This window comes from Nanorana parkeri, unplaced genomic scaffold, assembly GCF_000935625.1.
Source record: "Nanorana parkeri isolate BGI_ZX_2015 unplaced genomic scaffold, ASM93562v1 scaffold2565, whole genome shotgun sequence".
NCBI classification, from domain to species: Eukaryota; Metazoa; Chordata; class Amphibia; order Anura; family Dicroglossidae; genus Nanorana; species Nanorana parkeri.
Window position 1 is genome coordinate 72,557 of NW_017308833.1, and position 22,917 is coordinate 95,473.

Consider the following 22,917-nt stretch of genomic DNA (forward strand, 5'->3'; position numbering starts at 1 on the left):
ATGTCACAGGGGACCAGGCAATTGGACAGTGCAGGCTCAGGCTGCTGTCAAACCTGCTAGGAGGAGGGAGGAGCAGGGGAGTAGCCTGCTCCTATAGGCTTCTTATACTCTATGTACGTGTGCACGGACACTCTGCTGTAGTCCCAGCCAGGAGCGCTCACGCAGAGGTGGCTCCATGGAATTCTGCCAGAGGATGGAGCCACCCTAAAGCAAAAACTTTTGCAGGGTCCCTTTTTGACAGATGAAATACAACATACCTAAAGTCTCTGCAAGAAAAAGACACAGCAAACCTGGTAAGAACTGAGATTTGCGACACAACAGGCATTTTGCATTAAAGGGTTTAATAATGCTTTAATTTGCCCAGGTAACTAAAACATGATTGGCTGCTAAAGCCATCCAGTATACTTCTGCGTCTGTTTTCATGCAATAGCACCAGAGTGGTTATATTTAAATTTTTTGGGATTAGCATCGGTCACTTAGACACTGTAACACATTGATTGCTGTCTGCAGACAGTGGCATAGAAAATACAATGTACATATAAGGATGTCAAATTAACATAACGAAGGAATATATTAGCACATTACATCAAATATAAAAGGGGTACAAACTCCAAATAGAGCCATTCTAGAAGATACAGAAGGAAAGGAGGGCACAGCCAAGACAAACCATTATCTAATAGGTGTTGAAGCAAAAGACATAGTAGATAGGAGGATGGCAGAGGCGGGGGATAAAATATATCTAAGTCATAACTTTTTGTTTCACTTTGAATAGTGTGGGAATAGTTTAAACCTTTGTCAGTGTGTTTGCCATTTATGTCCCATTGAGGAGATGTCCCTTCAGTTCCTGTCCTGTAAACACAACTGGTGAAGTGGGAGAATTTTCTCAAAGTTAGGGAAATCACCTCTCTGACAATTAGCACTGGAACAAGTGCCTCCATTGAAATATTTCCAGATTATGGTAGCAAATCAAAATTGTGGATTTTCTCTTACTTTCTTTACTGGTGACAGAGAGTAAATCTCCCTAGCGTGGACACAGACTACAAACAACCTGACAGGGGTCCTAATACTTCTACACGCTATCCAAAACTAAAAAAAAAAAAGATATCTATAATCTGCTTTAGATGCCCTTTCAAGATACACTGCTAAATTACCCATTCAGGGCACAGTGAAATTGTCTTTGCAGAGAGATCCCCCTGAGCCACTAATACTCACTTTGCCTGCATTGTAACCTTCTCTTAAGTGACAGTGCTTAGATTTATCAATCTAGCAGCCAATCGCTAGGCATAAGCATTGTTATGTGAAAAGGGGAATGACATCACCAATCCCCCCTAATGTCCATTTTAGTGCTGGGAAGCATTTTTAAGGTGAGGATTAGGGGGCTCCCGTTCAATGACACAGTCACTTTGACCTGAATGGGCAAGGTAACAGTGCATCCTTACTGAAAACAGCTTACTCAGCAGCAACTGATATGTGAAGATAGGAAAATGAATACACAATTCGAAAAAGGTACATACATTGTATACACAGCCCGATGACTGTTGGGGGTTACCGGTCTTTGCAATGGTTCATCAACACTCTGTAGTAGACCAGAAAACATTCTCTTTTTCACTTTAAGAGTATGAGTCATGATCTGCAATGTGAAATAAAATGAATGCACTATTACTCTCTACTCATGTACATAACTAAGCACTGGTAGCAAAATACAAAATACAGACAACTGTTCTCGGTAATTAGTATCGAAGATATCTTCATTCAGTCACTCAGCCTATTTAAATAGAGAAAAGTTGGCACTCCGATGTTTCGTATCATTGCAGGCACCACACTGAACATGGACCAGAGAAAGCAAAGAGTTGTCTGAACAGATTCAAAATAAAATTATAGACCATCATGCTAAATATAAAGCCTACAGGGCCATCCCCAAGCAGTTTGATGTTCCTCTGACTACAGGATCAAATATTAAGTTTAAAAGGTCCATAGGAGTGTAGCCAACCTTCCTGCACATGGTGACAAGAGGAAAATCAACCCCAGATTGAACAGAAGGCTAGTGTAAATGGTAACAAACAGCCAAGGAAAACATCCAAATGAGATACGAGCTGAACTCTAAGGTCAAGGTACATCAGTTTCTGACTTTTTGAGTGACAGTGGACTAAAAGGAAGAATGCACTGTTGGAAGAAAAACATAAAAAAGACAGACTGGAATTTGCTATAATGCACATTGACAAGCCACAATACTTCTTGGAGAATGTCTAAGACAAAACTGAAGCTATTTGCCAAATTACACCAGGAAATGGTACTTCCAGGAATCTTCCAGGACAGCTACTTGAGAGAAGATTGGCTCCACCTTCAACAGGTAAACACAAGCAGAAAAGCAATTAAGGTCCTTCCCTCCCCCTCAGTTATCCTAAGAGGAAGAACCATTACTTCCGTGCACAAGGTGGAAAATCCAGTTACCAAAACACCAGCACACAAAAAAAAAAGACTGTGTGGGAATATGGATGCTGTCCTGGAAGATTCCTGGAAATACCATTACTAGTAAGACAAAATGTGTTTTTACCATGATCCTCTTCCAGGACAGCTACCTGAGAGGAAAAACAAGGAACTATTATACCTTAGGAAGGGACAATAGCCTGTAGAACCCTTCTTACAAAAGCCAAATCTTGACTAAATTAAGGTTCTTCTTGGCAATGTTTCAGAAAAGCACAGTTTGTAGACCATACTGCTGCTCTAGATATTTTTTTCCCAAGAAGCTCCTGTTGTCTCCACCCAAGACGCTGCCATGGATCTTCTAGAATGAGCTTTCACTTTAGCTGGCGGCTGATGACCCATGCTCTTGTATGCAGAGATAATTGCTTACCTGGATCCATCTAGCTATTGAACTATTAGAAGTCTTAAGTGCTTTGTTTGGACCACTAAATAATACTAGAACGTGACTAGACAATCTAAAACTTTTAATACAGTAAATTCCAACTACCTCAAGAGACGTCCTTTGGGTTTTTGTTGAGCTACAAAACTTGGCGTACCACCTACTGTAACGTATGGTAGTCAGAAACAACCTTGGAGAGATACAAAAGATCAGGCCTAATAAATCACCCGATCATCTAAGATGGTCAAAAAGGCTCTTTACAAAACAGAACTTGCAGGTCTCTTTTCCTTCTAGCTGTGGCAATTGCCAGGCGAAAGGCCAATTTAAGGGTGACAAATCTTTAGGAACTCTTGCAGATAGGCCTTAAAACATTCACTTTCTCTGAACAACCTTTGTCTCTGAGAATTTTCTCTCAGCCCTCAGGCTGTCACGTGGAAGAGTCGAGGGTTCGCATGGACCACCATGCCCTGAGAGAGATGATCCGGTTGGATCGGAAGGACCCATGGAGGGGAAATTGACAGACAAGAGAGTGTTGAAAATCAGCTCCTCCTTGGCCACAATGGAGCTACTAGAATGCTCTGGGCACCGCCTTGAATAGTTTGACCACTATTGGGAGAATAGAAAAGGGTGGAAAGACAAACCCTAGGTTGAAGTCCCATACTTCAGAAAGGGCATGAGTCCGTAGAGCCGTGGAGCAACAAAAGAAATATGACAATGTGCCTCCTAAATGGTCAGAAACTCAATTAAACTGATATGCATCCTTTTGAACATCTATGAAAAAAGCTGAAACATGAAGTCTGGACAAGGCACCCTTTAAATCTGAGCTAGCTGGAGAAGTTTGCTCAACAAGAGTGGGCCAAACTACTAGTTGGCAAGTGAATAAGTCTCATTGAGAGCTGCAGAAATCATTTGTTTGCAGTGACTGCCTCTAAAGGTTTTGCAACATATTATGTTAAGGGTCCCATCATTTTTGTCCATGCCATTTTCATTTGTTTTATTTTTTTCAAATATTATGTTGAAACAGAAATCAAAAGCAAATTCTGATTTTAAATTAAATATAGACTAAACAATAAAGGATGGCAATTACTTTGGTCAGTTTCACGTTATTTCAGAGGCAATTGTTGGTTATTCTTTTTATATTAATATTTTATATTTATTATATTATTTTTATATTTATATTTTATATTAATTTCTGTTTGTATTTGCTTACCTCTTAGTACAATCAAAGAAATGTAAATTAAACCAATGTAGGAAAAACAAATTACATGCTTCCTGTAGTGATCTGGAAGCTGAGGGAAAAACCTGCTCTAATTCTATCTTTCACCCTGCACTAACAACTGGAATATGATTGGATGTTTTTATTTTGCTGTGATATACAAGCTTTATTGTGTTAGTTTTGTTTTCTGAACTTAGAGGTCAAAAGGCTGTATTATTTCACATGTGTGGGCCATAAAGATTATCAGTGGTCCAGATAAGGCTCACAATGACATCATGAAGTGATGAGGACATTCTGGGAGAGTATTGGAATGATACTCTCCTAGTTCTAAGCATCTCACCTGCCAAGATGGACAACTACAGAATCCTGATTGCTTCTACATGACCAAAGCACATGATACACTGAATTTTACAATGGATATTTATCATGGAGGTATGTATTGTGCTTATGCATTCAGAAGAACAGATACTGCAATGTTCTTGCTATTGCTTTTAGTAGCTAATTGCCCCTAATTGATAAATTAGACTTACTCCCAGATATTCGGTGGTGAGGAGTTTTTCCCCAGACAATTCTCCAGCTTGAGGTTGAATCGCTTCATTCTTGTCCAAATCATTTTCCAGGGCATCTTGCTCCTCCTGAACAGAAAGCAAGGCGTTTACAATATATTCTCCAATAATAAATCAAAGGTGGATAATGTGTCAAATAAATGTAGCACATGGTGTTAAACTGGGTTTTTAGACAATCACTAATTAGTCACAGGAAAATCAGAAGGATTACAGTTTGCTTATTACATGGTAAGTGGTTTGGTCTTTACCAGGCAGTCAGGAATGATAAATGTAAACTGGCAAAGTTCCTGGTCTAACAGAATTGCCTCTACAGGTGCCAAGACGTTTCCCTTATGATGGTTTAATATGTTGCACAAAAAGACAAACAAATGACCATGGTTTTTAGTGCATTGATGTGAGTAGTTCCTACAATTATTTTTCATATCTTGGCATCAATAACATTTTAGACTTTTTCTACAAAGTGTTTGTGATTTTTCTGATGCACGTTGTTTCCACTGGGGTACAGTCCCAGGCCTGGCGCTACCGCAAGGCAAGTCAGGCGGCCGCCGGAGGGCGCTGCAGGGTGAGGGCGGAAAAAACAGGGCATTTTTGAGGTGCCGCGCATGTCGGGATCCTCAGGCAGTCACCGGCCAGCTAAATTAGGACCCCACCTGGAGCTCCTCCAACCGGACCAGCGCTGCCTCGCCGCTGCTCTCCCACGCCGAAGGTAAGTGAAAAAAAAAACATAGCGCAAACATCGGGGCATTTTGACAAGTACAAGTACTTGTCAAAATGCCCTGTTTTTACAGGGGGTGGGGGTCGGGGAGGGGGGTGGGGGCGCAAAAATGCACCTTGCCTGTGTAGGCAAGAATGCTAGCACCGGCCCTGCACAGTCCATGTACCCATTGCACTCCTGACTGCTCATCCATGAGAAAAATGGGTGCAACGGTAGTAGACGGATGGCCACCGTCTCAGTGATACGAAAGAATATGGACACCGGCAGATAGAATACATCTATTTATTGACGTACATGCAACTTAGCATGTACTTAGCACTAAGTGTGTTATTCTGCTTTTTTTGCATGTACGCCAATAAATAGATGTATTCTATATGCTGTTGGAGTGCCGGTGTCCATATTCTTTCCTTTCCACCGGTGTAGCACCACCTGTGACTCCACCATGTGTTATTTTTTTTAAATATTAGCCAGTTATATACTGTGTATTTAGAAACACATACAGCCTTATTTAAAAAAAAATACACTCCACAGAGTTGGCTAGAACTAGCTCCTGTGGAAGTATTTTCTACATTTTCACAGCTCTTAGTGTAAAAAATCCTTTCCATATGCAGTGGTTAAAAGTTTTTTCCCTCCAGGTGCAAAGAGTACCGCCATGATCATTATATGAACAACTTAGTTGCCTCTTCTGAAGGGAGAATAAAACAGGATTTTTGTCTTACCTGTAAAATCTGTTTCTTGGAGTACATCATGGGACACAGGGATTTAATTCTTAGATCCCTGGGTTATGAAGCTACCTTTAGGTAACTGGAGACTAACAAATCAATAAAAACTGCAGAACAGCCCTGCATAACCCTTCAGACTTCCCACTTGCCTCAGTTTTATGGCAAGTAGTACAGAGTGGATCGCAGAATACAGAGGGGAGAGTGCTGTGTCCTGCAAAGTAGGGATGCACCGATACCGGTATTTTGGTACCGAGTAAGAGTACTGATAATTTTTTTTCGGTACTCGCCGATACCAATTACCGAGTAACGGAAGTCCCATTCAGGAGCCAGGTGGCGTGTAATGACTCGCCACCTTGCTTCGATTAGCCGGGCATCGTGTAAAGAGTCGCCACCCGCCTTCCCGATTAATAAGAAAGTCCCCTCTTACCGTAGTATGTGCAGCCTGTCACCCCCGGGCCTCTCCAGCGAGAACGCGGCCTTCGTTCGGTACCCAGCCGGAGCCGTCTGGCCAATCAGGAAGCCGGCGCCGTGTAATGACGCGACGGCCTGCTTTCTGATTGGCCGGGAGGCCGGCTCCATGCTCTCTTGTCATGAGATGACGAGGGAGCATGAAGCCAGCTTCCCGGCCAATCAAAAAGCATGGCGTCGCGTCATTAGACGGCGCCCGGCTTCCTGATTGGACGGCTCCAGCTGGGTACCGGACGAAGGCCGCATTCTCGCTGGAGAGGCCCTGGGGATGACAGGCTGCACATACTAAGGTAAGGTAACCTTACCTCACGAGGCCAGCTTCCTGATTGGCCAGCTTCGCGAAACCGGGCAGCGTGTAATGACGCACTGCCCGGCTTCCTGATACCGGAAGTACTCGTGCTAGGCATCGGAGCATTTGGGCGAGTACGAGTACTTGCCCAAATACTCGGATCGGCACCGATATCGATACTAGTATTGGTATCGGTGCATCCCTAGCTATATCTATAAGTACAAACAGATACTTATAGATAATTACAGGCTTTTTATTCTTTGCATATCTTATTTTTCTTTTCTTCCCCATTCTTTTCATGGTGGCTTTTTACTTCCTGAAACTCTAGCACATGTAACTAGGACATGTGACTATGCACAACTTCTCAAGGGGAAAAAAATGCTTTTCCCTGAGATCTTGCGAGAATATGCAGTTTACAGATAAGATTTCCCTGTAATGCACTGCTGATGTAACATTTCCAGGGTGCACCACTCCCTTAGGCACAGGCTACACCACTAATGCCCAAGAGTACCAGGAAGTGTAAAAACTGTAATTGTAAGTAAAAGAAAAATATGTTTTTTTTTAACCAAATAATGTAAGAGCTGAATGCTGATGTGATTTTGCCCTCCTAACCCTATTCCACTGAAATTGTATTGTATTGTAAATTGTATTGCAACTGTACTGTCTCCCCCATTTTGTAAAGTGCTCCACAAGCTGTTGGCACTATATAAATCCTGTATTATAATAAACAAAAAAAAAATTTTTTTTTTAGTTAAAGGAGGTAAAAAGGTCCGCTTTAAGAGCCATTCTTGCGGCTTTAAAAGTTCCTCAATCACAGACTAAACCAAATTAGTTGCAGCCTTTGCACTGAAAAAGGATTAAATGCTAAATCAGAAGCATGTAATTTATTTGAAACAAACGCATGCATTTGCCTAAATATATGCATTTGATTTCAGCAGAAAATGTCAAATGCAGTAGTTAGAGGCAAAGCCCATCTAACGAGCCCTAAAGCTACTAAACTGCACGCAGTGGTGTAAAAGCAGAAACCTGCACACATGATCACTTTCAAAGTGATTTAATATGGAAAAAGAAAACTTCAGCAACTGAAGTTGTGTTTTACAGGCATCTTCAAGTGTGAGTCTTACATGTCTGCCAAGAGTTTACCGACCGTCATGAGAGAAACAAATGAGGCTGCCATTGTTGACCTCTTCTTATGAAAATGTCAGTTGACTGGTTGTTCTGCTGACTTTCTTGCTTTAGTTCTATAAATCACTGACCTGGAACATCTACATAAATGTACATTTGTTTCAGGTCAGTAACCCAATCAGCATTAAAGCCTATGGATCAACATAAAAATAAGGCACCTCACATTTTCAGAACGAAGAACTCCAGGCAAAACTTTTCTTAACCCTTGCAGTGGGGCTACCCCTGCATTGCAAGGGTTAAGTACTCATTTTGGTCTAGGTGGAAAAATAACAAAGTTATACTCACCTGATCCTCGGAGCCAGTTGGCTGTTAGACTGGTCCTTCCAGCCTCTCTCCCCCTCTGCTCCAGAGATCTAAGGATCCTTGAGTTATTACATCCAATACACTGTTTATAGAACATAAGGGCGCCGAGGGACATGCCATTGCTGTAGCGAAGGAGACTGGACTGGAGGGAGCGCTGTAACAGCCAGGCAGCTGCAAGGTTCAGGTGAGTGTAACTGTTGTTTTTGCACCTAGACCAAAGTGGGCACGTAACTCTTGCAATGCGGGGATAGCCCTACTGCAAGAGTTAAGAAAAGTTTTATCCGGAGTCCTTCTTTAAAGTCAACCTGTTTGCAGGTTAAAGCTGTTAAACTACTAGCAGGTCATATTTGTGATGTCCTGCCAAGAATATGGATGCTGCAATCCCGTCTTCATTTTCCTCGTTGCTTATCTACGACATTATCCCAGCTGCCATATGCTCTCCATTACTACTGCTATGTGTGTCAAATATCCCGCTTGCTTTATCCGGTCTCTCTCTCATCTTCGCTCTACAATAAAAGTCTTCTTGTCCTCCTTTAATCTTTAAAACATTGCACATTTCTCACCTGCTTCATCTCCAAGGTCTCATTATAATTTACACTGTATCCACAAACTTTTCAACTGTCTCCCACCTTCATTGCACATATTCCCTGATGACATCCCCAAGATGACATCCAACTGGCTTCTCTGCCCCCTTGCTCCACCATCAGTTCTTATCAATTTCCTTAGTTTGTTAACCTAACATATCAGAATATTTGCTCATTTAATTTATTTTCAAAAGGTGTAAAAAAATAATATCAGTGAAATAAACAACAATGGTAATATGATTTGGATGCAATTGAAAGAGAAAAGCAAAAATATGTGTAACAAGTCAAGAGAAAACATTCCAAAATTATGATAAAACCAAACTGAACAAAAACGGTATGCAAATTTCTGGCAAGCCTAACTTAGGCCTGGTTTATACCTGGGCGTTTTGTAGCATGTTCGAACGCTCTGCAAAACGCTCAAACACCGAAATCCCATTATTTCCTATGGGTATGGTTCACACCTGGGCGTATTACAGGCCGTATGAACGCGCTACAAAACGCCCTACGCCCAAAGAAGTACAGGAGCTTCTTTGGGGCGTTTTTGTCGCGGGTTTCCATTGGGATACAGCCAAGTAGCCCTCGGAAACGCACGTTTGTTGCACATCGACAGACCGATTCCCGCGATTGATGCGTGTTTTTGTGTGTGCTTAAAATGGGATTTCATGTGCATTTGCATTCGTTTTTAATGCGTTTGATGCGTTCCGTTGCAATTCGATGCAGCTAAAATAGGGCAAGCAGTATTTTTTTCTGGGTGCATCGGAACGGGCTACACTGGTGTGAACAGAGCACAAGAAATACCATAGGAAAGAATTGTGATGCGTTTTTGATGCAGCTGAAAAATGGAACGGACTGCATCACTACTGCATATGGTGTGAACTGGCACTAAGGCATCCAAAAGAAAACCTCTGCACAGCGTGGGAAGAAGCTCTCATACTTCATGCTCTAATGGCAACCAATCAATGTTTACCATCACAAAAATGCAGAAGGAATTCAGCAGCACATTGTTAAAAAGCAGAAAATGCTTGGTGCTCAAAATACACTCAAATAAATTGCAACAGTTTTAGCCTCTTAGATAATTTTTTTTCATGTGCACAACTATTTAGCCACTCCGTTTAACATGTGCACCTGTTTTGACCAGAGCTTGCACTATTTTTCCGATTGTGTGTGTTTTGCGAAAGTTCGCAACTGTTTACAGCTGCACTTCTCCTGCGGCTGTCTGAAACTGGAGCATCACCTAACAAGACAATCGCAACTTAAGAAGTCCCCATGGCCACTTCTTTAGGAAGCGAAAGTTAAGCTTTTTGCCTGGAGTTACGAGTCTACTTTCCTGGAGTCTATTTAATCTCATTTATGAACATTACACTAGCAACATAAATCTGGTGCAAATATATTCCTTGCAACCATATGCAAGTTTAAACACTCGCAATTGCCATGATAAATAACCCCCCACACTGTATGTGGCACTCCAACATTTCTGACCAAATATGTGTAAAAATACGTGATTGCAACTTTAACTGCATTTCCACATACAGGTAGAATTTGGTACTAAAGAGCATAATTTAGGATAACATGGCAGTCCATTGGGGTTATTTTACCTGGTGAGACTGGGTGGTCAATTCTGAAATACAAACAACACTGAGCAAGAGTTCTTTAACCGGTTTTATGCTGCGGTCACAGAATTGTACCTTTAACTGAGACTTTGATATCCGAGTTCCTTGGTTCATGACAAGACCATTGCTTTAGAAACATTTCCATTGCCATAGAAGTGAGTCACAGTTATCTGGTCGGTTAACAAAGGTTCCTGATGACACAACATAGCTGCAGCTGAGTTTCGGGCTATTTTGTATGTGCAATAATGTTCTGGAAAGCTCACCTCGTCATCATCAGCCTCTTCCTCGTCATCAGACTCTGCTGCTTCATCAAATTTATCTTCTAATACAAAAGACAGGAAATATGACATTGTATATGCTTTTGTTTACAGAAGTACCTTGTATGCAGGCTGCTGATAAGCTTTTTGGATACTTTAGATCCTCATTGGTCAAAGTGTCTGAGAGCAATGTCTGATTGGTTTGAGTACTTATTTTCGGCAATTACATAAGAGAGACTGTTCTGTAAACTTGTATATACAGTAAAACCACATTTTGCCTTTCTGAAAAATCTGTTTCTTGGAGATTAAGGGACACAAGGTGAAGTAATTCTGAGACACTGGGTTATGCTGCTGCCTTCAAGAAAAATTGGACACTGATAAACAAACCAGCCTAGTTTAACCTGTCTCACTCCCAGCATGCTCTAGTTTTGTAACAAGCAATAGTAGTAATGGATCATAAGAGCAGAGGAGGGGGACTTGTGTCCCCTAATGAACTCCCAAAAAAGGTATTTTATGGTTAAAAAAAATCCTGTTTTCCTAATTGATCATTGAAAGACAAAAAGAGAAGGAATTTTCAGACACTGGGGCGTCGAAAAGCAGTCCAACTGAGGGGTGGGCAACACAGCAAACAAAAAACTATTAGTACCACAAGGAACAACAGGTTAACAGGCTGGGCTCAGCAGAGCTTACAGAGTCTCTTGAGGAACCTTACAACTGTAGCTGGTCTAAAGGTGGCCATTCACCTGCCGATTATCGTATGGTAATCGTGGGAAATCCCGCGATCGTACGATAATCGGCAGGTGTATGGAAGGCGTGCGACAGTTTCTATTGTACGGTCGCACGTCTTTTGTCTTACGAGCATGTTTGAAAACCAGCCGAAAATCGTAACATTTTCGGCGGGTTTGTGGCCTGCTCATAAGACAAATGCCGCACGGGCCGGTGCGCAAGCGCACACTGCCCGCTCAGCTTTGCACTCATCGGAAGCCCGCCCCTCAGCGTATGGTTGTAAAGTGTATGGCCAGCTTTAGATGAAGCCTGAACATCCACCATTAAGGCTGAACCCTGGCACAATCATTCTCAATCATATATATTCCTCAAGAGCCATCGAGGATTTATATTTGCTTTGTGAGAACCAACTGCCTTTGCAAACCCAGATATTAGAATATAAGTATCAATGTCATCATCAGTAGACTGTACATAACTTGTGCAAAGAGCAGAGACGTGGGAGGGACCCATTACAGACTGCCTGCAGATAAATACAGGAGGGGGCGGATTCAAGACCAGTCACCCTGCATAGTGAGAGAGAGCATTAGTGACAGGTCTTTATTACAGGAAGCTCCTGCACAGAAGTGTCACACTGGATTACTGCACAGCTCTGGAAGACATTCACAAAGCATGCAGCTGCCTCAGTCACTCCTATGACTGGTCTGTGCCTATGGTGGATGCATCCCTTCAGAAAAATATGGACCAAGCCAGAGGAATGAATGAGGCCAAAGCACACAAACATTACACCAAAGGGTGGAGGGTAGCTGAAAGAATAACTTCACATAAAGTGAAGCTGTCCTTTCAGTATGGATATAAAACATTACATCTGTTTCATCACAGACGCCTGAGCCACTGATAGTTAAAGTCAATCTCTTTTCATCTGCAGCTCTCCTAATGAATCAGAAATGACTGTCCTTTATTCAACACTACCATAATAGAGTTTGCTGAATTTCTGAAAGGATGTGTTTCAGTGTCTAACCAATTACACATATTTTTTCTTTGCTCAGCAAGAATGCTTTACAAAGTATCTTGGCATGCAAACAGACACAGGTTTGACCGCCTACAGTGGCAGTATGCTGCTATGTCCTGATTATAGATGAGCCTGGGATTTGTGCAAATCCAGTTCATTTAAGTTCGCCCTAGCCTGCTGAAAACTGACTGCCACTTCCCCACTCTGGCCAAATCTGTTGCGGCTGGGGCACTCCCTGCCATTTTGTGACGTATAGCTAGCTGCGGGGCGGGAAATGTGCCTCGCTGCAACTGATTGGTCCAGGAGAGGAGGGTGGTGGTCACAGTTATGACTGGGCTTGGGTGAACTGGGTGCGCGCAAAGCCCAGGCTAATCACTACTCCTGGCAAGTTGGGTCCACTTATAGTTCGATAAGGACACTCACCAGAGTTGAGCTGTCTTATAATGAACTCAATTTGACGGTTCATATCTGTGTTCCCTTCCTTCATAAAACACCTCAGAATTTCCTGCATTCCCTGGAAATGAAGGAGACAATTAAAGTGCTTCTCTAAGGCAGAATTGAAAAAAATATATGATAGCACAGATAAGATAAAAACAGAATTACTATTTAGTATAACCACATGGGCGTCTCATCTGAAATCAGTTGTAAAATGATGCCACTATATTCCCAGGCTTAGAAATATGCATATACCACCAATAGACACATCTCTGCAGTCAAGGAAAAGCAGCGATTATTTATTCTGGACATGTACTTGGCAACTTGTATGTTGGAAGTTTTAAAATCACTGCAATCTGCCACACACAGTTTCAATCATTTCCCTTGGGGGTAGATTACTGTGGCTATAACGCATGAGAAGGTCCAAAATTGCCCACAAAACTGAACTGGCAGAAACAGAGGTATCAAAAGGCAGAAAGTGAGTTTTAAATGAGATCTATGAGGTGAGTGATTTCCACTCATCCTCATAGTTAGAGCCGACCTGTGACAAAGAAGCTGTCACAGATCGGCTCTATCGATCGGGAAGTGAGCAGAAACATGCACCGATCTGCTCACTTCCTGATCATCTCCCTGCAGAGAGCGGTCAGGGATTTCCCCCCTCTCTGATCCTCCAGCGCTGACTGAGGGAGGGGGCGGGCACAGCTGGCTCTGCCTCTAGATAGGCAGAGCCCACTGCCACTCACGCAGCTGGGTGGATCTCGACAATAATGTCAAGATCCGTCCCGGGTCCAGTGCTCACAGTATATTGCGGGCAATAGCTTGCAATATACTGAGCTTTGGGTCACAGGAGGACACTAGTATATGTCCTCCTGTGACCCTAAAGAGAACTAAGGGGAAAAACACTTACCCCATAGTTCTCTTTTAAAGTGTATTTTAACTTTTGCAGCCAACTTAGCATAACACGTATTTTGCAATTTTGTTACATATTCTTATTCGCATAGCATAATTTTAAAGAATACAAAATGGCTGCTTAGATTACTTGTTTTTTCATATGACTAGTTTTCTCTAAACTCAATTTTCCTCTGAAATGTAAGGGAGATGGGGTGATTACTATAGATTAACCCTGTCTATACTGTGCTGACAGACCTCATTATCAGTTAAAAACTAGAAAGAAGAGGACATTTTGAGGTGTCAATAATGTATCATTCATTATAAAAACAACAATTTTGTTAGTATTTATACAAATAGACAAGACCTTTGAAAATTATTCTACATTCAGGTGGATGGGTTTTGCAAGATTCTGCACCATTTCACATTTATACGCAGTCTACCTGCTATTCTTTCTACTACTTTGCTTCTACATTTAGGAAAGATACAAACTCCTTACAAAATATGCTGATAATCAGCAGTAGAAGAGAAGTATGTTTGACGCATTTCGCATAACTACTGTATAGCTGCTTCATTAGAACACCTGGGAATAGCTAAACATGTTTTGTTATGCCAGGGGTAATCCGTATCCCATGGGAGACTGCAGGGGGTAGAAAGAAGCCGTAAAGAATGGGGGCAGCCATCTCTTATGCTATGATTTGAAGTGGTAATAGCTGAATATAGACAATACATACTAAAATGCATATGTGTTTGCCGTTATCCTTAAATGTTCACTCTCATGCTATAATGTCGACAAAGTATGATACCTAAATTTATACACATGTGACGCTTTAAAAACTTTTACAGCTCTTAATTTAAGAGTTAATCATAAACATAAATATTGGCCATATAATTATTTCCAGCACTCTGTGTGCTTGGCAATACGTGATATATGTTACACAGTCTTTGCTTGCACATGCATGCACAACCTACGTGTGCATTTGTCTGTGCGTGCACAGGGAGGCAGGTGGGGGCTTTAATTTTTTGAAAATTAATTTTATTATATTTTTGAAATGTCTTTGAAACTGTTTTTTTTAACTTAACTTCATTAATATCAAATAGGGGGCTGACAAGCATCCTATGTGATTGCAATTTATTTGTGACAGGTCCTCTCCATGAAGACATATGGGGTCTATTAGCCTCCCCCAAATGCTTTCTTTGTACTCTGCCTGAACAGACTGACTATAGACTGTACTTGTACTGCAGCTATCGTGACTATCCCTGGCCACGGCGGCCGGAATCTGAGAGCTCTGAACTTGCAAGTGCTAGGTTACTGCTTCACAACGGAGGTTTCTTATCTCCCCTCGACTTTCTACCTTTAACACTGGAGTGGATGTCCTGGCAAGAGTACATTTCCTTATATGTATAAGTGACTAGACAGCTTCTGATCACTTCTACTGAAGAGCCCGAAGCCGGCTCTATAAAAAGCAGTCTCAAGTAGGCTGTGCGGGGCCTCACCAGGGGTCGAGAAAGGTCTTGTGGGTGGGTGTGGGTGGCAGAAGCACTGTAAGCAGTGCCTCATGATTCCCTAGGAAGAAGGAAGAGATTTGCAACCGCTTCAGTTTAAAAATGTAAAGTGCTGGTATCGATGTGTAGTATCGGTGCCTGGTAATGCCCATAAAATGCCCATTATCGGCACCAATACTGATATCTGTATATTCCTAATTTAAACCATATGTGAATATTCTTAAGCTTTATTTTATTGTCTTATTTATAACCAAATGTCTTCTTTATAATGATTGCCAAAAAAAATATTTGTATACAATGTAATTCTTTATCATTTTGGACACTTTAAAAATCCCATATTGTTTGCGTTCAAGTTATATTCCAAATCAAAGGATGTGGTGTCGGGTATACTAGAATCAGTGACAATGTACGCCAATATATAATTTACCAAGGCAACATACAATGCTAAGTTAAAAAGACAGTTTGTACCACCACCTAAACACACAGACTAAATTATTCAATAGCAGGCACAAAAAACAAACAAACATCGAAGGGAATTTATCCAAACTGGAGCAGACAAAATCTGGAGCAGCTGTGTGTTTTCAAATCTTAACTGAACAACTGAAGAGATAGGCTGATTGGTTGCCATGCACAGCTGCTCCAGATTTTGTCTGCTCCAGTTTTGATAAATTCCCCCCACAGCATTTTCTATTGGTATCTTACCATAGCTCTTGCTTCCTCTCGAATCAAAGTAACAGCGAGGATGCTATAGAGAGCTCCATTTACATAGGGACGAATCTGTGGGTTAGAAGAAATTGCAAAAGTTTACAACCTGATACATTTTTACAGGGATGTATATATGAGACTGACAAAAAGAGGAGCGGTTTATATGGCAGCTACTGTAATCAAATTCTTCCTTACATAGATGTACGGGACATAATGTGGAATAAACCAATAAAAGTGACCTTAAATTTTACAGATAAGGCTCTGCTTAATGCTAGCTCTAGACATGAAAAGGCAGCTAGAAGATCTGACCACCTAAAAAACTGCCTCTGAGCCCCCTCCCAGGCCCTGACATCACTCATAATCTTGGAAGCGGCCAGGGAAGCCTTGGAGCCAGGAGTACAAGTGAGGTCAGGACCGGGGAGGGGGAATAGAGGCATGGGTTGGAACAGAGAGCTTCCAGAAGTGTCAAAAGAAGAGAAATGCCAGGACTATTTGCAAAAGAAACATCAACTAAAATGTTATAAAACAATCATAGCCACAGCAATTCTACTGTAAATATATGCCAAGTCAATGTTTTTCTTAGTTTTGGATAGAGTGGGTAAGGGTTGGAACCTGTGTCAGTTTTTTACTCCATTATAGAAATGTCTCCTCACTCCCTGTTCTGCCAGACAGGAAGTGAGGGGGATTATCAAGAAGCAACACAGACAAATGAAAAAACTTTTTTGAAGGCTAAGAGAAGGCTAGAACCCCCGTCAGATTGTAATTTCTGTCTGTGTCCCTGTTGCAGATTTTTCCTCACTTCCTGTCTGGTGAAACCATACACCCAGTTTTGTCCTAGGGCTTGTGAGTTATGAGCATAGAATGGAACTCTAATTGCTTATTCTTTAAAATCTAGTGTTCACAAATAAGGAAGGATAAACTGCATAAAATTATATACACACAATTACATACTTTAATGAGACACATACCTCATGGTTCTCATGACCAAGCAAATCAGACAACACCCTGAGAACATGGCTTGCATTTTTGGCACACACTTTCTTTCCTATTAATGACAAAACACTTAGTAAAATTTGTATTAGCTAATTGATGCAGTTATTCTATGTCCCTTAACAATTATCAAGGCACACAGCGGAAGATACGTCGTCATATAATTATACTTCTACATACATCCACACACCTGCACTACGTAAGCAAAGGTTCATGAGCAAGGCCACAGAGTACTCCATTGTGTAGTCAGACAGATGATCAGTGTCTTCTAGCTCTTGTACAAGCCAATCAATAAGACCATCCTTTATCATTGCAGACTGCATAGGTCGCCTAGAAGAGGAAGCAACATTAGTAAAAAGAAAATGCAAAGATCCCTATGAGTACGTGTCAAATATACTGTAACAATGTGGTCACATGCTTATACATTTAAGAAGTTGTAATTCTTACAATATGTCAATCTTGAAGTGAGTGACACTAAACTCAGGAGTTAAATCTTAAAAATGCATTGAAGTACCCTAGTAACAAAAATGTCATTTATGTGTGTATCGTGCCAAGCTGGAACAAACGTAGAGTTCCCTTGTCGCACTCATTACCTGAAGATCCCCAATCCAAAAGGGGGGGTGCTTGTAATGATTGCGGATGGCGTTGCCAGACAATGTTAGTAGATAAATGTCACCAGCACACCAAAAGCATTTGAAGTCCGAAGTGATCGTTTATTTAAAACGTCATGTCATCAACACTGGCACTTTCGGGGCCCTGCAGGGTTTCTTTCATCAGGCTCAGCAATGCGCGGCCCCAAAAGCGCTAGTTCTGATGACATGACGTTTTAAATAAACGATCACTATGGAATTCAAATCCTTTTGGTGTGCTGGTGACATCCATCTACTAATATCGTGCCAAGCTCACTCCCGTGATGGATTACAATCTCACGTTTAGTTTACTAATTTGTATTGAGATTGTAGTCCATCACAGGAGTGAGCTTGGAGAGGTGACTACTTTACAACACACACACAGAGACCATGGGGAACAAAAGTAGCCACCCTTCAGAAGAAAGGACAGTGTCAGCACCAATTCAGAGATGATTTGAGGATCTACAGCGATATACACTGAGTGGCCAGATTATTATGACCACCCCATCAGTACTTCGTTGGACCACCTTTTGCCTTCAATCCTGCGGCGATTCTTCTTGGCATTGACTCCACGAGATGTTGAAAGGTGATGCAAGGAATCTGACACCATGCCTGATGAATAGCACTGTCCAGTTCTGTGAGATTTGATGGAGCTGCCTGATGGCTCTTTCAACTTCGTCCCACAAATGCTCAATTGGATTGAGATCTGGTGATTGTGGAGGCCACCTAAGCAAGGTGAAGTCTCCCTCATGTTCTTGAAACCCCTCCTGCACAATACGTGCACCGTGGCATGGCGCATTGTCTTGTTGGAAGAAGCCATCTCCATTGGGATACGCCATCAACATGATAGGATGAACTTGATCAGCAACGATACTTTGGTATGTGGTGCTATTCAGACGTTGTTCCACACGAATTAAAGGGCCCAAATCATGCCAGGAAAACATGCCCCAAACCATAACACTGCCCCCACCAGCTTGAAGTGTTGTACTCATGCATGTGGGGTGCATGCTTTCATGCTGTTCCTGCCAAATTCTCACTCTGCCATCTGCAGATGCAATGATGCCATGATGCAACTGGAAACGTGATTCATCGGACCACATGACTTTTTTCCAATGCTCGACTGTCCAATCCTTGTGTTTCTGTGCGAATTGGAGACGTTTTATCTTGTTAACTGCAGACAGCAAAGGTGTTCGAACAGTCCTTCGGCTTCCATATCCCATATGATGCAGTGTACGGCGAACAGTGCGTTCAGAGATCGTTTGAGAGGATCCCTGATTAAGATCTGCAGTAATTTGACGCACTGTTGCCCTTCTGTTGTCTTGTACCAGTCTTTCCATTCTCCGTTCTGCCCTAACATTGACTAGTCGCTGATGCCCACAATTAGGGGTCTCTAGGGGGTTGGACGGAAACGAACACATATAGACGATCGGCGGGCTATGGAGACGCTGATCGCCTATATGTGAAACACCCGGTAACGGGTGTTTGCATTGGTCGGGTCTTTTCTGCCCGTGCGTGCCCGCTAGGGGGCGCGCGCGAGCAGAAAAAAAATTGTCGTCTGGAGACGGCAACCCGCCAATGCTGCAGTGCCGTCCGTCCGTTTTTTTACAACGGGCGGACGGTAAGTGGTTAAACACTTTAACAACAGCTGCTCTTGAACATAACGAATTCTGCTGTTTTGCTGATACTCGCTCCATGGCTCTGAGCGCCAACAATCATCCCACGTTCAAAGGCTGTTAAATCGCGTTGTTTACGCATATCTACAGAAAAAAAATCACTTTTACTGTCGTGGTAAACAACCTGCTTCCCTATTTATAATGGTCTGGCCCTCTAGCAACTTCAGCGCGAAATTATAGTTAATTTGCCTACAAACGTGGTCATAATAATCTGGCCACTCAGTGTACAAATAAGATGCATTGAGGGGAATTTATCAAAACTGGAGCAGTGAAAATCTGGAGCAGTTGCCCATGGCAACCAATCAGCTTCTCTCTTCAGTTTGTTCAGTTAGGATTTGAAAATGAAAGTTGGAAGCTGATTGGTTGCAGTGCACAGCTGCCCCAGATTTTGTGTGCTCTGGTTTTGATAAATTCCACTCGTTGTTGTTAATAGTTCGGGTACATAAATGCATTTTTAGGATTTAACTATTTAGTTTAGTGTCATTGTAATACCAAATTACTATATTGGCCTGTGGTTGCTTGGTTCATTGAAAATTAGCTTTGAACATTTTGTGCTTTTGCTTAGTCTTTAACTAAAAGGCCATGCAGCTCTAGAGACCTGTGCTCAATTTCCACCAGGGGAACTATGTGCACTGAGGTTTTTTTTCATCCACCTACATATACATTTTCCCCCTGTGTTCTCCAGTTTCGTTCCAGTCTAATTATCCTCTCCAAAAGAGAAAGAAGCCTTCTGAATATTTTTTTACATGGAAGTGAGTGTTTCACCAACTAGGTTTTTGATCAAGTGATCTCTACAGCTCAGACCTGAAATTGTCTTATGTAAAAAATAGTAAAACTTTTCCCAATAAAGAAGAGACATCCATCCTTCCAGGACACTAGCAAAACACTGAAGCATACGGAGAGCAGGAGGGGTTACATCTGGCTGGCCACTGTTTTTCATTTGCCAGTGTGCAGATCCTCCTGAAGGCAGCAGTATAACCCAATTGTCTATGAATAACTGTATCCGGTGTCCCTTAATGTTTAATAAAGACAATGTTTGAATGTCTGGAAATATGTATAATCGCATAAATGTCACAGTGTGTAGCACACCAGAAGTTTGGTTAGGGAGCTCTTACAGATTTGGGCAAAACTGTGCTTGTAAAAATCTTATCTGGTTCCCTTAGCTGAGGTAAAGAAGCTGTATGAGCTCATTTAAGATCTACTTAAGGGTCAATGCAGTTTTTCAGGGACTCTACTAGTAAGTGTCTGCACTTCAGTTGAATTCTTTGTTTATTTTAAGGTAAGAAGATTGCAAGGAACATACAAAGGTGTGCGGGAACACCCCAAACTGAAAGATGAATAGGCGCGGAATAGGAATTCTTGCGTTATTCATAGGTTTTCTTTTGTAAACCACTGACAAGAGTCTACACTGTTCCACCCACTATAGTTAAAGCATATACAGCAGAATGAAATAAGTGGCATCTAATAAACTGTCATCCAGGTGCAGCAATAAACAATGGTGCCATCTGAAGAGAAGAAAGAAAAATAACTGGCAAAACTTGATCCTGCTGCCATCCTGGTCCTAGCTTTGTGTTGGCACTGTATACAACAGATCATTGTCATCATTTTATTTGACTTTCAATATATACAAATGACTACACAAAAGAAGTGAAGGTGAAAAGAAGAATTGGGCAAGCTAAAGTATATTGAATACTGTAAAGGGACAATATGTTCTGAGGCCATTATTCAAATACAAATGTTTTATTAACCTGTAAATATTTTCCAATTCATGGGTGAAAGGTAGAGTTACATTGTATGCCCAAGTAAACTCAATTATAGCCTTACAGAAAAGTGGTGAATCACCTGCTGGCTTTGTAATACTCAATAATTGCAGTTCCTTGTCCCTGCTACTTCCACACTTGGACAATTCATAGGGAAACCCACAACTCATCCAGAATTATATTTTGCAGTTACTAGAGAATTCAGTCTGAGATGTCAGACTACACAGGGCACATAAATGCAGTGCTTGGCATAACGCCAAGCTAGGTTGCAATGAGAGTAATTATTAATAGGAATGAGTAACATAGTACATAATGTGTTCCTTTTTCGCATATGCTATGGGGACAATGTTCTAAATATTGTCCAAACCCTCTTTAGCATCCTTCCTTCTATATTTAAAGTTGATATAAAGGCAAAACTTGTATTTTTAGATTTGAATAGAATGGGCCCCTTGTTAGGCTTTCACTGCTGTCTGTGTACTTGCTGAGGAGATTGATCCCTCTATTTGTCTTCCTAACCATTGGCTTTGAGACAGAAAGTGGTGGGAAATACTTAATTTTAAAGTTGTGACCACAACTAAAAGCCAGGTTAAATCTTCCAAAGTGGATACCTGTTCTAATGGCAATTGTCTAAGAGGGGAACAGGGGAGAAAATTCTTCTCACTTCCTGTTTTGCCTCCACGACATGAAGGGGAATCTCTCTTATAGAATAGACAGCAACAAAATAGGCTAATGTGTTTTAACCCTTCCCCCATTCTATCCAAAACAAAACAAAAAGTTTTAGCTATACATATACTTTAATCTCAGCCAAAACGAAACCACATTTTTGGTTTGTTTTATCCCTTCTTTGCCAGGTGCACCAGTTGTTTGGATCTTACCTGAGGCTAAGTTTTTGCAGAGAGACCAGAACATTTTCTCTAGTGATAGAATCCTTCCCCTCTGCCTTGAGTGCCGTCTCCAGTGAGCGCAGTAAGTAAGGATTCTGACTTAGATAAACACGGCCTAGGATACAAAGAATGTGTATTATCTTTTGCACAGCCAAAGACACTTCAATATCTTGTTTCTGTCTATGTTACGTTCCTATGTGCTCATTTTATAGGGGTATGGTTATGGTGAATCACACCTCATATTCACAAAAGCCCCTACAGAACAATGAAAAACACAAATGATCATACATTTTTATTGTGATCTTATCTACATCAATGGAAAGTATATGTAATAAGGTCATATCCAGGTAAATTTATGTTGATAAATTTGTCACAGATTTGTACAGAATCAAGCAGTCGTTTCAGTATTTAGGTCTGTCTCTTACCATCAGATAATGATGCAAAAGCATTGATAAGCCGAGCTGTGTATTGTCTGACCATCTCATTTTTGGACTGAAGCAACTGTAAGACATTTCTCTATGGAGAAAATAAAAACACAGAAAATAATGTACAGAACTACACACGAGATATAGACTGAGCCATATGCAGTGACTGGCAACCTTCAATCATCAGTGACTCCTGCTGTAAGGGCTAAACTTTTCCCAAGAGCACCAGTTTGCTTAAATCAATAATAGTGTTAGGCCTGTTTGTGCCATTCTCACAATATAAATACACTACATATATACTGTTTCTTTCTTTCCTGGCTTCTTAAAGAAGAACTGCAGGCAAAACTTTTATGAACCCTTGCAGCAGGGCTACCCCTGCACTGCATGGGTTAAGTGCTCAGTTTTGCCTAGGTACTAAAAAAAAAAAAAAAAAAAGTTATACTCACCGGATCCTAGCAGCCAGCTCGCTCTTGGACCAGTCCCTGGAACCTGTCTCCCCCTCTGCTGCA

General features: G+C 41.5%; 1 protein-coding gene across 1 annotated transcript in view; it reads right to left on the minus strand.

Annotated features, from left to right (window-relative positions):
- LOC108801932 (lisH domain-containing protein ARMC9-like) overlaps nt 1-22,917 on the minus strand; it is a 73,328-nt gene that overhangs the window by 21,367 nt on the left and 29,044 nt on the right. Inside the window, exons 5-13 of the mRNA XM_018573839.1 lie at nt 22,409-22,499; nt 21,975-22,098; nt 17,228-17,367; nt 17,016-17,092; nt 16,045-16,119; nt 12,937-13,027; nt 10,785-10,843; nt 4,610-4,714; nt 1,515-1,630 (exon numbers count right to left, since the gene is read on the minus strand). Of these exons, the coding sequence (XP_018429341.1) occupies nt 1,515-1,630; nt 4,610-4,714; nt 10,785-10,843; nt 12,937-13,027; nt 16,045-16,119; nt 17,016-17,092; nt 17,228-17,367; nt 21,975-22,098; nt 22,409-22,499 (878 nt within the window). The remainder of the gene's footprint in view (nt 1-1,514; nt 1,631-4,609; nt 4,715-10,784; nt 10,844-12,936; nt 13,028-16,044; nt 16,120-17,015; nt 17,093-17,227; nt 17,368-21,974; nt 22,099-22,408; nt 22,500-22,917) is intronic.